The following is a 16886-nucleotide window of genomic DNA, read 5'->3' as shown; positions in this document are numbered from 1 at the left end:
ATCTGTACCAGCCCATCCTCCACTAAGCAGGTCTGTGGAGGCTGTGTGAGCCAGGCACCAAGGGCCATGCTGCCCCAGTCCACCTGGGTTGTGCCAGGAGATCTCTCCTCTCAGGATCCATATGTCAACAGGACCAACTCTTGGAGGGGTGATCTCACGCACTTGTCTCCTTTCTGGCATGTGTATCAAGGAAATTGCCAGAATGACAAGCACAGTGACGGCACTAGCCTGGCAGTTCTGCCCTTCAAGGACACTACTCAGCCTCCATCTGGTCATCCTGAGAGAGGATCACAACAAGGTCAGCAAGACACAGCCCACCTTAGGCAATGGTGGCGTGAGCAGCCCCAGGGCGTGGTGATCAAATCGTCATCTGGGGACAGGGAGCGCTCCACAACGTGCTCACATGGACACACCTGCAGCAGCCTAGGGCATGGCCGAGCAAGGGGCCATCCCCTTCCTTTGAGCCTCTTTTTTTTTCTTTTTTGAGACAGAGTTTCGCTCTTGTCACCCAGGCTAGAGTGCGATGGTGCCATCTCGGTTCACTCCAACCTCCGCCTCCCAGGTTCAAGGGATTTTCCTGCCTCAGCCTCCTAAGTAGCTAGGAGTACAGGCACTCGCCACCAAGCCCTGCTAAATTTTGTATTTTTAGTAGAGACGGGGTTTTGCCATGTTGGCCAGGCTGGTCTCGAACTCCTGACCTCAGGTGATCCACCGACCTTGGCCTCCCAAAGTGGTGGGAGTACAGGTGTGATCCACTGTGCCCTGCCTCACCTCATGCCTTTTAGATTAACTCCTGACAACTTCAGAGTTTCAGAAATCAGCATCACCAGTTAGGATTAGGACAGGAGAACCCTCCACAGCCTGCAGCCAGGAAAAGTTTCAGGATCTGCTTGATGCCCTGCAGAGCTCACTAGGGCTTCGGGTTTAGGAGGGAGAAGGCATCCTTCTCACCACCCCATCCAGCTCCTCCTCAGGATGAAGAACTAGCGTGATCCACAGGAGGATAAACAAGGGGACACACCATGTCCTGGAACAAGACTAATGCAAGAGGAAACTGACCACTTGGAAACCCAAAAGGAGCGTCTTTTCTCTGCCTTGTGGACACCGCTTAAGTCTCTGGCCTCCCTTCATGGTCTACGTGATTGTTTCCAAGCTCCACACTGTCCTGCAGGCACCACAGACACCAGGCAGTGGATACCTTTGCTGAATCCTAAGGAGCCAAAGAGTTTTTATAACACGACCTCCTCCCTGTGATCGTCACATCCTGGGCAGTCTGGACAATGCACAAACTAGAACTGAACCAAAGTGAAAATAGGTATAAGAGACACATCCACACTTCACTCCCTTTGGTGAGTTCACAGGGCAAGCCTGAAGGCAGGCTGATGCAGAGAAAACAGGGGTACTATATTTCGTCTTGATGTCAGTTCATCACAGAGGGCTTGCATCTTAGCTCTTACTGGGGGAGATGGGAACTAGAAGTTATCTATCTATCTACCAATGATTGATAGCACAAGCTTAGATGCATAATACTGAATAGTGTTCACATGTAATCCTCCTTTTAAATATGTAGACAGAGAACATGACAAAGAAATGCAAAACAGCAACTCCATGAAATCACTGAACAAAGCAGGATGTTCATCTTCTGACACTGTTAATATTTTGTATATATTTACATGCACCTCGCTGCTCTTTTTGTTGTAAATTAATTTTTGGCAAAATTTATTTTTGTCTGTGTCTCCTCTCTTCAAGTGGTACCTTCCAAGAATACATCACAGATTACCAACCTATGTCTGCTTCCACTGGTGCCTCAAAAATATTCTTAAAAAAGAAATGTGGTTTATCAAGATGCCTGTCTTTCCCACAATTCCTTCATTCGTGTTGTCTCTTTCCATGTGAACCTGTGGGACCAGAGTCAGGATGCCTTGCTCTAGTTCACAGTTTGAATCTGCAAAGATGCCAGTCTGCTATTACTACACACAGACATAGATGCATTTTGCTTTAGGGTTTCTCTACGGTGTGCATATTCCAAACCCACTGTTTACTTCCAGATGATCGACACAGGATACTTTTCCTCAGATTTTTTTTTTTTTTTTTTTTTTTTTTGAGAAGGAGTCTGGCTCTGTTGTCCAGGCTGGAGTGCAGTAGCATCATCTCAGCTCAGTGCAAGCTTTGCCTCCCAGGTTCACACCATTCTCCTGCCTCAGCCTCCGCAGTAGCTGGGACTACAGGCGCCCGCCACAACACCCAGCTTTTTGTACTTTTAGTAGAGACGGGGTTTCGCCGTGTTAGCCAGGATGATCTCGATCTCCTCGCAATCTGCCCGCCTCAGCTTCCCAGAGTGCTGGAATTATAGGCGTGAGCCACCGCACCGCACCCGGCCTTTTGTTTTTCAAAGAGACGGAGTCTCACTCTGTCACCCAGGCTGGAGTGCAGTGGCACCATGGTAGCTCACTGCAGCCTTGAACTCCTGGGCTCAAGCAATCGTTCAGATTAACTATTAACTGGGGTATTATAAATCTCTCTCCCAACCTCACCTCACATACACATAGGCTGCATGCACACACACACACTCATAATAGTCTCACAGTTTCCCCTGAATATAATCTGATAAATGTCTTAGGCAGCATTGGGACCATGCTGTTGTGTTTGATTTTTTTCAATAGTGTCCCAACATATTCCTCATGTGCAGAGATGAGACTGTAGCATGGCCAAATGCCAAATTTCCAAGAGACATTTTGTCTTTGTCCATTTGTGCTACTATAACAAACCGCCTGAGACTAGGTCGTTTAAAACAATAGAAATTTACCTCTCACAGCTCTGGAGGCAGGGAAGTCCAAGATGAAAGCGCCAGAAAGGTGAGTATCCGGTGAGGACCAGGTCTCGGCTTCGAAGGCAACCCCTCCTTGCCGTTTCTTCTTGAGGGGAGTGACACTGGGCCCTCACATGTCAGAATGTGGGGGCGGGGGGGCAGCAAAAAGAGGCCTAGTGTGTTCTATCCAGCCTGCTCCTAAGATCACTAATCATTCATGAGGTGGAGGGCTCATGATGACCTTACCACCACCCAAAGGTCAAACCTTTGCAAGTTGTTGCACTGAGGATTCAGTTTCAACATGACTTGTTTTTTGTTTTGTTTTGTTGTGAGACAGAGTCTTGCTCTCTTGCCTAAGCTGGAGTGCAGTGGTGCCAACTCAACCCACTGCAATCTCTGCCTCCTGGGTTCCAGTGGTTCTCCTGACTCAGCCTCCTGAGTAGTTGGGATTACAGGCACGCACCACGTCCAGCTAATTTTTGTATTTTTAGTAGAGATGGGGTTTCACCATGTTGACCAGGCTGGTCTTAAACTCCTGACCTCAAGTGATCCTCCTGTCCCGGCCTCCCAAAGTGCTGGGATTTGTGCTCGGCCTCCCAAAGTGCTGGGATTTGTTGAGCCACTGCACCCGGCCTCAACATGACTTTTGGAGAGGGGACAAACTCTCAAAGCACAATGGATGCCACAGTCACTCTCCCTATGCTCAGGGTAACGTCGTATAGTCTGTGGCCCAGGTGTAGGCCATCAGACCCCATGATTGCAAGGTTCACCCTGTGGCATGTTGGCAAGCAGCACTGCCAGGCCATGCTCAGGCACACTGGAGAGGGGTTTTGCATTGGGAGAGCAGGAGAGTTACTTCCTCTGGTAATCTGGGGAGAACTGGTGGTACCTTTTTCTCTTCTCATCAGCACCTGGACCATGGGCCACCAGGCATGTGCATCTTGACACTCTTAGAGGTCAGGAAAGCATGTGTGGTGGCAGCAAGTGAAGGAACAGCACAGGAGAGGGGTGCAGGTACTACCCTTCCTGAATGCCTCATTAGGCAACCGGAGTGCCACACTCACCTCCCTCAGTTGTCTCCTGCCTTTCCACAAACCTCACAATAGGCCATCTGCATGCACAACCCAGGGGTGTTCAATAACTAACGACAGTCTGTAGGGATGTTCCATGCAGCCAGTGATGATAATCAGAGAGCTCCAGCCAGACCTTTGGGAAGTGGCGCTAAAGTGCTGAGCACTTCGTGTGCAGTGTGGTCACCACTTTTACAGGTGGGAACCTCAGAGACCACCTGCCAAACAGGCTGAGCCCAAGTCAAGTCATGCAGGGATACAGTCAATGGGTGAGCACTCTTGTCCTGCACACAGTGCATATTAGGATGGGAAGAGATGAGACACTCACCTTCCCCAAGAAAAGTGCATTACAGCACAGGCCAAGTGCAAATCTGCCAGCAACTGGTGGTTCTGTCCAAGAAGCCTTTTGCCAGATTATGGAACCTGTCAGTTAGCCAAGAGCAGTTAGTTAAAATTAGACTAGATGACACTGGCTTTGGATGGGCCATCCTGTTTATGCCAATGGTTGTAACTGCTTCCTTTTCACCCTGATGGTTAAGGAAGGATCCCCACTCTGATGCTATAGAAAGATTGAACACTGAACACCTGATACTGGACAGATAAGATCTAGGTGAGTGTATCAGTCACACCAACTCTCAGAAAGGTGAGAAGGACACCACATGCCGGACAGAGCCACACAGCGTTCTACTTGGGAGCAGAGTGGAAAAGGAGGGGTTGTGGTGAGCAGCTGTATTATCCAGAGCGTACAGTGACCACTGTTTGCTGTGGGAGGATGTGAGGGGTTTGGTGAATAATTCCAAGAGCTGGCAGGGAATCAGATCTTACTACTTAGGAATAAGTAGGAACTGTGCCTGGCCCCCTTGACAGGGATGACTATCTGCTAAGGTACCTCACCTGTGGAAGCAGAGTGGGGATGGAAATGAGGTTAGGTCATTTGAGGCCCTTTTGGTTTCAGATGTCAAGAGAACCAAGAACACTAGTCCTTAATTTCAGATCACAGTTACCATATTTTAAAATATATTAAGGATGTATAAAAGCAATTCAAATGTTATTTAATGGTGATTTACAGGTTCAGTCAGAAACACACGACTAACAAAAGAACACCTTAGTACAGAAACAAGATGTTCCTCAGGGTTGGTTGGTTATTTACTTATTTATTTACTTAATACACTTCATTTTTTAGAGTAGCTTTAGGGTTACAGAAAAATTGAGCGAAAAGTACAGAGAATTCTCATATAACCCTTCACCCCTCCCATCCTCCACAGGCTCCCCAATTATTAACATCTTGCATCATTATGGTTCATTTGTTACAATTAATGAGCCAATAGTGATATAATATTATTAACTGAACTCCAGAGTTGACATTAGGGTTTACTGTTTTCCCTTCACTGTTTTCCATTCTCTGCGTTTTGACAAATTACATTACCCTAGAGAATACTTTCACTGCCCTAAAAATCACCTCTCTACCTGCCATCCCTCCCTTCCCCTCAACTCTCAGCAACCACTGGTCCTTTCACTGGCTCGATAGTTGTGCCTCTCCCAGAATATCATATAATTGCAATCATAAAAAGAAAGCCTTTTCAGATTGGTTTTCGCTTAAACATAAGCATTTAGGGTTCCTCCATGTCTTTTAATGACTTGATGTCTAATTCCTTTTTATCATCTGCCTGAGGACTATATGCTGCAAACCCGCTATAATTGCTTATTAATGTCAGCAGGGGTTTTGCTGTTTATTTAGAATTATCTACAAAGACAATCATGTTTTTTTGTGAACAAAGACAGCTGTATTTCCTCCTTCCAAATCTATGTGCATTTTATTTCCTTTTTTTTTTTTTCGTATCACTGCATTAGATAGCACTTCCAGTACAATGCTGAAAAGCAGTGGTGTTCCTTGCCATGTTCCTGATCTTAGTGGGAAAGCATCTAGTTGGAAACATCAAGGATGATGTTAGCTGTAGGGTTTTTTGTAGTAGCTCTTTATCAAATTGAGTAAGTTCTCCTGTATTCCTTCTGTGTTTGGAGGTTTTATCATGAATGGATATTGGATTTTGTAAAATGCTTTTCCTGTACCTATTGATATGATCATATTTCATCTTTGAACTGCTAACACATGCAATGGACTGCACTGAATATCAAATGTTGAACAAGCCTTGCATTCCTGATTTGCTAATATTTTGAGGATTTCTGCACCTGTGTTCACTGGAAATACTGATCTCTAGTTTTCCGTTCTTGTAATATCTTTGCCTGGTTTTGGTATTAGGGTAATACTGGGTGCACAAAATGAGTTGGGAAGTGTTATCTCTGCTTTTATTTTCTGAAAAAGATGGTAGAGACTTGGTATCATTTCTACCTTAAGTATCTCAAAAAATGCACATCAGTGAAGCCATTTGATCCTGGCACTTTGTTTTGGAAGGTTTTATTATTATTATTATTATTATTATTATTATTATTATTTTTGAGATACAGTCTCACTCTGTCACCCAGGCTGGAGTACAGTGGCACAATCTTGGCTCACTACAACCTCCACTTCCCAGGTTCAAGCGATTCTTCTGCCTTAGCCTCCTGAGTAGCCTGGACTACACACATGTGGCAACATGTCCAGCTAATTTTTTGTATTTTTAGTAGAGACAGGGTTTCACCATGTTGACCAGGCTGGCCTTGCACTCCTGACCTTGTGATCCGCCCGCCTCGGCCTCCCAAAGTGCTGGGATTACAGGTGTGAGCCACCGCGCCCGGTCTTGGAAGGTTATTAATTACTACTTAGATTTATTTAATAGATATATATGCCTACTGAGGTCTACCTTGTGTGAACTTTGCGAGAATGCATCTTGCAAGGAATTGGTCCATTTTAGCTAAGTTATCAAATTTATGGACAGAGTTGTCCATATTTCTTTCTAATCCTTTTGGTGATCATAGGATCAGCTGTAATGGCCTCTTTCCTTTTTGGTATTAGCAATATTTGTCTTCTGTTTTTTCTTAATCTAGCTAGAGGTTTATCAATTTTACTGACTTTTTCAAAGAACCAGTTTTGGGTTTTATTGATTTTCTCTTTTCAACGTCACTGATTTTTACTTTTTTTCCAGGTTACTTTGGATTTAATTTGCTCTTCTTTTTCTAGTTTCCTAAAGTGGAATTTAGATTACTTGTGTAATCTAGGATCACCAGACTGTATAATCTTAGATTATTTGTATGATCTGATCACGTAATGTAGTGTACAATCTTCACACTGTCAAGCCAGCTTGATTCTGGCTGTGCTCCAGCCTCAACCCTCCTCTTCATATTCTCAAAAGTCTCTGAAGGCCGAGATCCCTGTCTGGGCACAATGAGCCTTGAAATGACAGTCCAAGAGCCCTGGGCAGCAACTGGGCTGTATGTGTGGGCCTCTTTCCAGGGCCCTGTCTTGGAGAGCAGCTGCTTAAAGAAAATTTGTAGTATCACTTACGCTGAAGGGAGTGTTCACATATGTACCCTAGGCACTTCATGGCATGGGATGAGCCACAGGTAGGAAGAGAAAGGGAGCAACACAGAGGCAGGCCTAGATCTTCACATGTACAGGATAGATTTTTTTTTAGATAATTTGTTATTTTGATTTATAACTTTTAAATGGATAAACATTAGCTCTGTGGTCTCCTTTTAAACTGTTTCAAGACATGACAAACACCTGGGATTGGCCTGATGATGTAACCACTACTAAATTAGGATACCTACTTCCTATTCACAATTAGGTTACTTCCACTATGCGTATGAAACGATTTATATCACATACCACTTGTACATATGTAAGTCCTATGAACTTCAGGGATAATTCACAGATGTGTTAATGCTATTGCTCTAATTATTCAATTTATGCTTTAAAAGAAGCTTCACACTCAAGTGGGTGCAAGGGATAAGGTTGCAGAAAGGATGTGGTTATTAACACAACAAGGGAACTAACTACTTAAGGCTAAATTCTGATTCCTTTGTAATCCTGATACAATACAGATCTCAGATTCCTTTTCAGTTCTGTAAACCAATTGTGTTGATGGTTACTCAAATGTAAAAGTGGTAAAAGTTTCATATAATCACACACACATAAACACACACGGTGCACACAAACCATAGTAAAATCTGAGTTAAGTCTGTATCTACTAGCAAGGTAACATCGATTTCTTGGACTTGACCATATACTATGATTGTATATTATCCTTAGAGGAAGTTTGGTGAAGTGCACATGGGAATTCTCTGTACTCATTACAACTTCTTGTGAGGTTATTTTAATTATTACTTTTTTTAAGTTCTTAAAAGTTTTACGTTCCACAATATACATCTAAAAATTATTGTTAGGTGCCCAAAAAACTATTATGGCATCAAACTCAAAACAGAATTTGTCATATTGTGTTTCTAAGCAAAATTTTCACTTCAGATTTCTTAAATTGACAATTTTCTCCTCGATGCAAACTCAAACATAATCTTGTTTGTATTTTTGCCAAAAACTTTCACAAATTCAAAAAAATCTATGAGGTTTTATGCCAGTATTAATCATCTAATATTCAACAGAATATCACTTCCTAACAAAAGCTGTCCTATAATTGTTGTAGTCTTGGGTTTATCCCCTACTGTTACTTTGGAGTAACATAAGGCGAGTTTGTGGATAATTACTGAACATTCAGGATGTCAACAGGGCTTTCTCCACAGTGTGAATAATCTGAGGCATTATGGAGGCTCACTTGTGGCTGGAAATTTCTAATATCCATTTCATTCATAAGGTTTTTCTCCTATGTGTGTTCTCTGATGTACAATGAGATTTGACTTTTGAGAGAAAGTTTTTCTGCATGTGTTACATTCATAGGGCTTTTCCCCTGTATGTGATCTCTGATGTTTAGCAAGGTCTGATTTACGGTAAAAGATTTTTCCACATTCATTACATTGACAAGATTTCTCTCCTGTGTGAGCCCTGTGATGTACTGTGAGTGATGATTTGTGACTGAAGGATTTCCCACATTCACTGCATTCATAAGGTTTCTCCCCCGTGTGCTTTCTCTCATGTAAAATAAGTCCTGACTTCACACAGAAAGATTTTCCACATTCGTTACATTTATAGGGCTTTTCTTGTGTATGGGTTCTCTGATGTACAATGAGAGCTGACTTATGGCAGAAAGCTTTTCCACACTCATTACATTCATAGGGTTTCTCCCCTATGTGAATTCTCTGATGCTGAGTGAGTTGTGACTTCTGGCAGAAGGTTTTCCCACATTCATTACATTCATAGGGTTTCTCCCCTGTATGTGTTCTATTATGTTTAGTTAGGTATGATTTATTGTAAAAGATTTTTCCACATTCATGACATTCGTAGGGTTTCTCCCCTGTGTGTGTTCTATAATGTTGAGAGAGGGTTGACTTATGGCTAAAGAATTTCCCACATTCAGGACATGCAAAGGGTTTCTCACCTGTGTGCGTTCTCTGATGTACTGTTAGGTCTGACTTCAAGCAGAAGGTTTTCCCACATTCATAACATTCATAAGGTTTCAATCCTGTATGAATTATCTGATGCCTGGTGAGCAATGACTTGTGGTAGAAAGTTTTCCCACATGCATTACATTCATAAGGTTTATCTCCTATGTGAGTTCTCTGATGCTGTGTAAGATGTGACTTTTGACAAAAGGATTTCCCACACTCAAGACATTCAAAAGGTTTCTCACCTGTATGAGTTCTCTGGTGTACTGTAAGGTGCGAATTCATACAGAAGGATTTTCCACATTCATAACATTCATAGGGTTTCAGCCCTGTGTGTGTTCTCTGATGTTTAGTGAGATCAGATTTCTGGTAAAAAGTTTTCCCACACGCGTTACACTGATAGGGTTTCTCCCCTGTATGTGTTCTCTGGTGTAATGTGAGAGCTGACTTATGGCTAAAGGCTTTCCCACATTCATTGCATTCAAAAGGTTTCTCCCCTGTGTGTGATCTCTGATGTTTAGTGAGGTTTGACTTCTCCCAGAACATTTTTCCACATTCATTACATTGAAAACGTTTCTCTCCTGTGTGCACCCTCTGATGTCGAGTGAGATGTGACTTCTCCCAGAAAGCTTTCCCACATTCACTACACTCAAAGTGTTTCTCTCCTTTATCACCTTTCTGAAGCTGTGACAGACACAATTTCCTCCTGAAATTATTCCCACTTTCACCACAATCATAGTGTTTCATAGGTAACCCATGATGTTTACAAAGGGTGGACTTCACACATAAGAACTTCTTACAATCACTAAATTCATAGTGATTGTCCTTTGATGGAGGTATCTGATGGAACAAGAGGGATGAACCATCACAGGAAGTTCTCCCAAATTCATTATATTCACAGTTATTCTCTTCTGCATTCTCTCTCTTCCGTGTATTGAATACTGCCTTTTCAAGGAGGGTTTCCTGACATATACTGTATTCAAAATTGTGCTCTAAAGTTTGAATCTTCTCATGCTGCAAAGTGTTCTCATGATGACTCAGAGTGTTCCTATTTTTCAAAACTTCATTTTTCTCTCGAGTATAAGTTTCATCATGCTTAGTATTGAGTACCAACTTCCCAAAGGCATTAAATTCATCAGACTTTTTTCCTAAATAGTTCATCTTACTGATAACCAATTGTGAAACAGTGTTGAAACTCATTCCACATGAGTCACACTGACAGAACATTTTTCTGGAAGGAAAAGAGCTTATGTCCACGTTAAATGGTATTCCTATTACATTACCTTGTTCCTTAGTCAGCATTTCATTATTGATGAATACAACTTTCCACAAATGTTTAGATTGGTTTTCTTGGCTCCTCTCTTTCAGGTGATCAGCTGTCCAGACTTCTAGAAACAAGCAAAATTAATCTTACCATATAAATACCGAAACATTTCTTAGGGAATGAAATCTTTATACAAATGCCCTATGTTGTAGCTGACCTGGTTTTTTGGCCAATTTCCAGAGATGAACATAACTGCAAGTGCATATTTTTTGTATGTCATGGGTTTGGGGTGAAAAAACAAAAACAAAAACCAGAAACAAAGGGCCTAGGCTAGTGGAAAAACAGAGGGGAATTTAACTATTTGAATGTACACATCTAGTTTCTAATGTAAGAAGAATAATAGCAACTAGTTACATCTGCATTTCTCCATGCATCCCCCCAAGAACTATAAACATCAGCATAAGTGGAGCAAATAATATTATCTATAACAACCCATGACTTTAGCATAACTAGGAGATGGAGAATATTACTAATTTCAAATATCACTAAGGAACAGATATTCAAATATAGCAAAAAGTGACAGCCCATACCTACAAAGAGAATCAGCCAGAGACTGTGGTGATCACATGGAATAGAGGAGACAGACAGCCCAAAGAGGATGAAACACAAAACTACTCCCAGAAAGGGAAAGTTTCACTATGAGTGGGAAAATACTCAGAAGATGTCTGAGTTCACGCAGATTAAAGCTCAGGCTATTGGGAAATCCAAGAGAAGAGACTTGGATTGTATGCAAACTAAAGAGGCAAAGGGTAATCAAACTCAGGAATGAATTTGTAAAGAGGACAGAGTAATCACAGAAAATAAGACGAATTACAGTCTTATTAAAGACTTATTAAAGACATTCCTAATTAAGGAATCTGTGATGGACTAAACTGTGCCCCTCAAAAAATGTATAGGTTAAAACCCCAACCTCCAGTGTGACTGTATTTGAAGATGGGGACTTTAAGGAGATTAACTAAGGTTAAATGAGGGCATAAGGGTAAGAAACTAATACAACGGCATTGGTGTCCTTATAAGAAGAGGGGGAAACTGGAAAGCACACACATGAGCTCTCTTTATCCCCCCACTCGCCACCCCCAACCACTGGTCACATGCACAGAGAAAAGGCTGTGTGAGGGCACCAGAAGAAAATGCCATTTGCAAGCCAAGGAGTGAGACCTCACCAGAAACCAACTCTGCTGGCACCTTGACTTTAGACTTCTAGCCTCCACAACTGTGAGAAAATTTATTTAAGCTACCCAGTCTGTTGCATTTTGTTACAGCAGCCTGAGTAAACTAAAACAGAGCCAAAGGGGAAACTACATTTGACTGAAACTTGAATAAACAGCATTGTAAAGGAGAATGAAACAAGAAAAAAGAGAAGCAGCAATAATTTTAAAAGAGTAAGAAAAAAGAAAATGGGATCAGAAAGTTCTGGATAAAGTTGGTCTACAATTAAATAAATAAAATTATAATATAGTATATATATTACAGTCCTTAAAGAAGAAAAAAGAAAACAATGGAATAAATCTAATATTAAAAAGTATAATCTAAGAAAACTGTCCAAAAATAAAAGACCTGATCCACATATTCAAAGGAACCATCATGAACCTGTTCAGCAACAGTTTTCTCTAAAACATATCTTAATAACACTACTAGATGTTGAAATTGAAGAAAAAGTACTCTGGACAAAAATACCAAGTCTCAGCAAACTTTTACTTTGATAATGAGTCTTGAAATCAGGTAATACTATCCATATAAGTCAGCTTTTATTTTTCGAAGTTTTAGTTATTCTGGTTCCCGTGTATTTCCACATAAGGCTTAGAATTATGTACTCAATTACTACAAGAAATCCTGCCAAATATTATTTTAAATCTATAAATCATTTTAACAACAAAACATGTCAGCAATATTGAGCTTTCTGACATAAGCAGGGAGTTCCACTTGTTTAGGTCTTCAATTTCTCTCTGCAGTGGATTGTTTCCAGTGTGGCCTTTCATATCTTTTGCCAGACATAGCTATTCAAAAAAATATTTTAGATACTATTGCAAATAGAACTTTCAAAAGTTTCAATTTCCAATTGATCATTGCTAATATATATAAGTAAAATTCATTTTTACATATTTTTCTCCTGCCACCTAGCTACACTTAATAATTCGTCATTCTTTTTCCCATATCTTGGGAGACTCCATTAGATTTCCTACATAGATAATCATATCTTTTGTGAATAAAGACATTTCTATTTCTTTTCCACTCTAGTCTCCTTTCTTTTTCTTCCTTGGTTATACTAGGTAGTATATATTACACTATCAAGTATGAGTGGACATCCTTGTCATGTTCCTGATATTGAAAAGAAATCATACCGTTTTTCACAATTATATACAATGTCAATTGTACATTTTCTATAGATGACTTTTATCAGATTAAAGAAAGTTATCTTCTATTCTTCATTTGAGAGTTTTAATTAGAAATGGATGCTAAATTTTGTCAAATGTTTTCTCCGCTTATACTGAAATGGTCATATGGGTTTGACTTTTTTCCTATATTTTTCTTTTTAATACAGGGCAGAGATGACTACATAATTGATGGGGCCAGTGGAAAATAAAAATGTGAGGTTACTCAGAATGTATAAAAAGAAGTATAGTAAAAAGTAAAATAAATTATGTTTTTTTCTTTTAATATATTTTATTACTTGTAAAATACAGGTATAATAGTAATACAAAACAACATAAATTTACAATCACAAAAAAGTTTTGTTGTAATAACTTTAAATAATACAACAATTACTAATAGTTTGTTAATATATCTTGACTGATCATTAGATTTTCTGGCACTCTTTTTGCAAATTCATTTATTAAGTCATCAAAATTTATATTTTTAGCAACTTCATTTTCAATATGTAATTGAAAGTAATATATATTCTTGGCAAATGCAAGATAAGTAATTTTTGCTATTTTTTATTTGAGAAGGTTGATTTTTTCAGCTGATGCAATCATTAGGGACCTGTTGGTTCTTTATACGTTGTGGCAATATGGGCTAAATTTCTGATTTCTGATACATTATTATACAATAAAAGTTAAAAAAATACAAGTTTTGGTAAATATAGACAAAGACTGGAGTAGCAGCTCTCTGAAATTCTTCATGAACATTAGTTTTGTACAAAACTGAATTCAATTTTACATGTAAATTTATACAATGGCATTTTAATGTTTCCTCTGACATTTCCTACATCTTGTATAAGAAACCAAAAATGGCTTCATGATTTGCATATAATTGGAAACACCTGTTTATGCAGTGTATTGCTGTATTTTCAAATGCAAAAAAAGCCTATTTTTAAAACTGATTTGTTTCAACCAAAATTTCATACAAAAATAATGTTCTCTCCCATCAAATGAAATTCCTATTTCTAAGCCCGTGGATATTTGCTTTGCAATGTTGCAGCAGTTCTTAAGACCAGAGAATCTGCACTCCAAAGAATTCTAGTAACTGCCTAGTGTCCCTTAACACAATGTCCACAAGTATGCTTTTATTTTCTAATACTTTACTGACAATGATGACTGCCTCAAAGCTGGAGGTTACTGTCCCAGTACTCAGCCCAGAAAATTAGTATTTCCTAAGAATGTCAGAGGGACAGACTTAGGGGAGAGACAAGCAAGCCGGCCTCACACTGTGGGTCCTCTTTGGGGTGCAACTGTTTGTGAGTTTGCTGCTGCTACAACCAGTGCAGACAAAGGTCATTGCTTTGGCCACCTGCACACAATTCCAGGACACTCCCAGGCCATACTACACAGACCAACAGCTTAGTAGGGCACTGCCTCTCAAGTATCCTGTCTACTTGCACACATAGTCCAGTGTCCATCAAACTTCACATACAAATCACAAGTTCAAAAATAAAACTGTGAAGAACTTCAAGATGGCAACAGCAGGGCACTAAGCGAAGTACAGGATCCCTTCTTACAAGAGTGCAGCAACATGTGACTGCACAAGTTACCTAACCATGAAGTTGGCTTAGACACAGGGAATTATACTGACTGCTTTTCAAATGATGAAAAAGCCTGCCAGGGATTAACCACACTTGGTCATGAGGTATTAATAACCTTGTTATATACCACTGGTTTCCAATCCCTAGAGTTTTTGAATTTATGTTCATGAAGGACACAGGTCTACAGCTTTCTTTCCTTGCAATGTCTCTGTCTGGTTTTGTTATTAGGGCAATGCTGGACTCAAAGAATGATTTAGGAAGTATTCCCTCTTCTTGAATTTTCTGGAGAAGTCTGTATAGAATTGGTACTATTAATTGTTTGCTGGAATTCACTACTGAAGCATCTGGAGACCTTTGTGGAAAGGTTATCTATTTGTTTTGGAGTAAGCAGTAGTAGCTGTTTATTTGGAGTAAACTGTTCATTTCATCAAAATCGTCAAATTGATAACTTACAGGTATAGTATTCCTTCACTTCCTTCATAATATCTATAGAATTTCAGTGATACATCATTCTTATTTTTGATATTGATAACCTGTTCCACCTAGAAGTTTATCCATTTTATCGATATTAATGAAACAGCTTTTGATTTCACTGATCTTCTCAATTGTTTTTCTGTTTTTACAGATTATATTGTTCTCCATTTTGTTTTTTGTTATTTCTTTTCTTCTACTACTATATGGATTTGTCTTCATTTCTACATTCTCAAAGTGCAAGTAGCTGAGACCATTGATTTAGACCTTTCTTCTTATTCAACACAAGTTAAACTTCATAATATGTTTAATATATATTACACATAATACATTATATCCCATATATGAGAAACTTCATATATGCATTTACATATTGTGGAAACTTCATATATGCATTTACAGATAGTGGATATATACGCACATAATAAGCACACACTGCTTATTTGTGTTGCACAAGAAAGATCTCAAATTTATGACCTCAGGTGCTTCCACCTTAAAAAGTTAGAAAAAAGTAAATTAAACTCAAAAGTAAGTAGAAAAAAGGAGTAAGGATCAAAATGGAAAACAATGAAATCAATGAGTATTATATGTATTTTATATTTCCTATATCTAAATTTCTTACAAGTAAATTTCCCATAAATTCTGTTTTCATTAACCCAAAGTTCAAAATACTTTCTAATTTCCTCTTCTAACTCTTCTTTGAGGCATCCATTATGTAGAAGTATATTCAGTTTCCAACTATTAGGGATTTTTTAGATACTTCTGTTACTGATTTTTAATTTAACTAAATTTAAACCACTTATGGTGGGAGAAAATACATGACTTCAATCCTTTTACATTTATTAAGGTTTGTTTTATAATCAAGAATGTGATCTACCCTTGTAAATATATTCATTAATCTGCCCTTGGAAAGAATGTATATTCCACTGTTTTATTTGGGGAGGAGGGTGCAGAAGATATTTTATAAATGTCAAGTTATTTAGGGTTAAGTCTATTATATCTTTGCTCCTTTTTCATTTCCTGTTTTATCAATTATTAAAAGGATGCTAAAACCTCTGATTATAACTATGGATCTATTTATCCTTCCACGTCTATCAGATTTTGCTTCAAATATTTTGCAAATCTGTAACTAACCTAAGTTTAGGATTGTTAAATCCTCTTGATAGACTGATCTCTATCAATAGGAAAAAAACTTTATCACTGGTATTCCTGGCTCTGAAAGCTACTTCATCTGGCTGTCAGAGCACTGCAGCCTTGTGAATAATTTTACCATTCTATATCTTTTCCCATTCTTTTTGTTTATCTATTTGTCTCTGAATTTAACATGTTGCCTTTATAGGCAGCATGACTGGATCTTATTTTTATTTATCTTATCCAGAAATCTCTGCCTTTAAATGGGGTGTTTTAGACCATTTATATTTTCTGTCATCATCGATGTTTATAAAACCTTTAGTCAGTGTACTTTTCAGTAATAGTACATATATGAATCTTCCAATAGTATATACTTTACTTCCTTTTCATAGCCTTTTTAGGCTGTGATTGTCATATATTTTAAATATGTTATAAACCCCACAATACATTTGATGTTATTTTTGTACAAAGTCAGTATCTTTTAGAGATTTACATAAAGAAAAATATCTTGTATACATATCCAAGTAGTCAACATTTCCTGTTCTTCATCCCCCTGGGTAGATCCAGATTTCCATCAGACATCAGAACACCTCTTGTGGTGCAGGTCTGCTGGAGAGGAAATCTTTCAGCTTTGTTTACCTGGAACGTCCTTATTTCTTCACTGTTTCTCATAGCTATTTTTACCAA

General features: G+C 39.2%; 1 protein-coding gene across 1 annotated transcript in view; it reads right to left on the bottom strand.

Annotated features, from left to right (window-relative positions):
- Nucleotides 1-8231: 8231 nt before the first annotated feature.
- The window catches only part of LOC105552023 (zinc finger protein 33B), a 47859-nt gene continuing 39204 nt past the window's right edge, over nucleotides 8232-16886 (bottom strand). The window contains exon 4 of the mRNA XM_011997505.1: nucleotides 8232-10700. Coding sequence (XP_011852895.1) covers nucleotides 8614-10700 — 2087 coding nt within the window. The 3' untranslated portion in view covers nucleotides 8232-8613. The remainder of the gene's footprint in view (nucleotides 10701-16886) is intronic.

This window comes from Mandrillus leucophaeus, unplaced genomic scaffold, assembly GCF_000951045.1.
Source record: "Mandrillus leucophaeus isolate KB7577 unplaced genomic scaffold, Mleu.le_1.0 Scaffold1145, whole genome shotgun sequence".
Classification (NCBI taxonomy): Eukaryota; Metazoa; Chordata; class Mammalia; order Primates; family Cercopithecidae; genus Mandrillus; species Mandrillus leucophaeus.
Note: the sequence above shows the minus strand (reverse complement) of the source record. Positions and strands in the feature narration are given on the sequence as shown.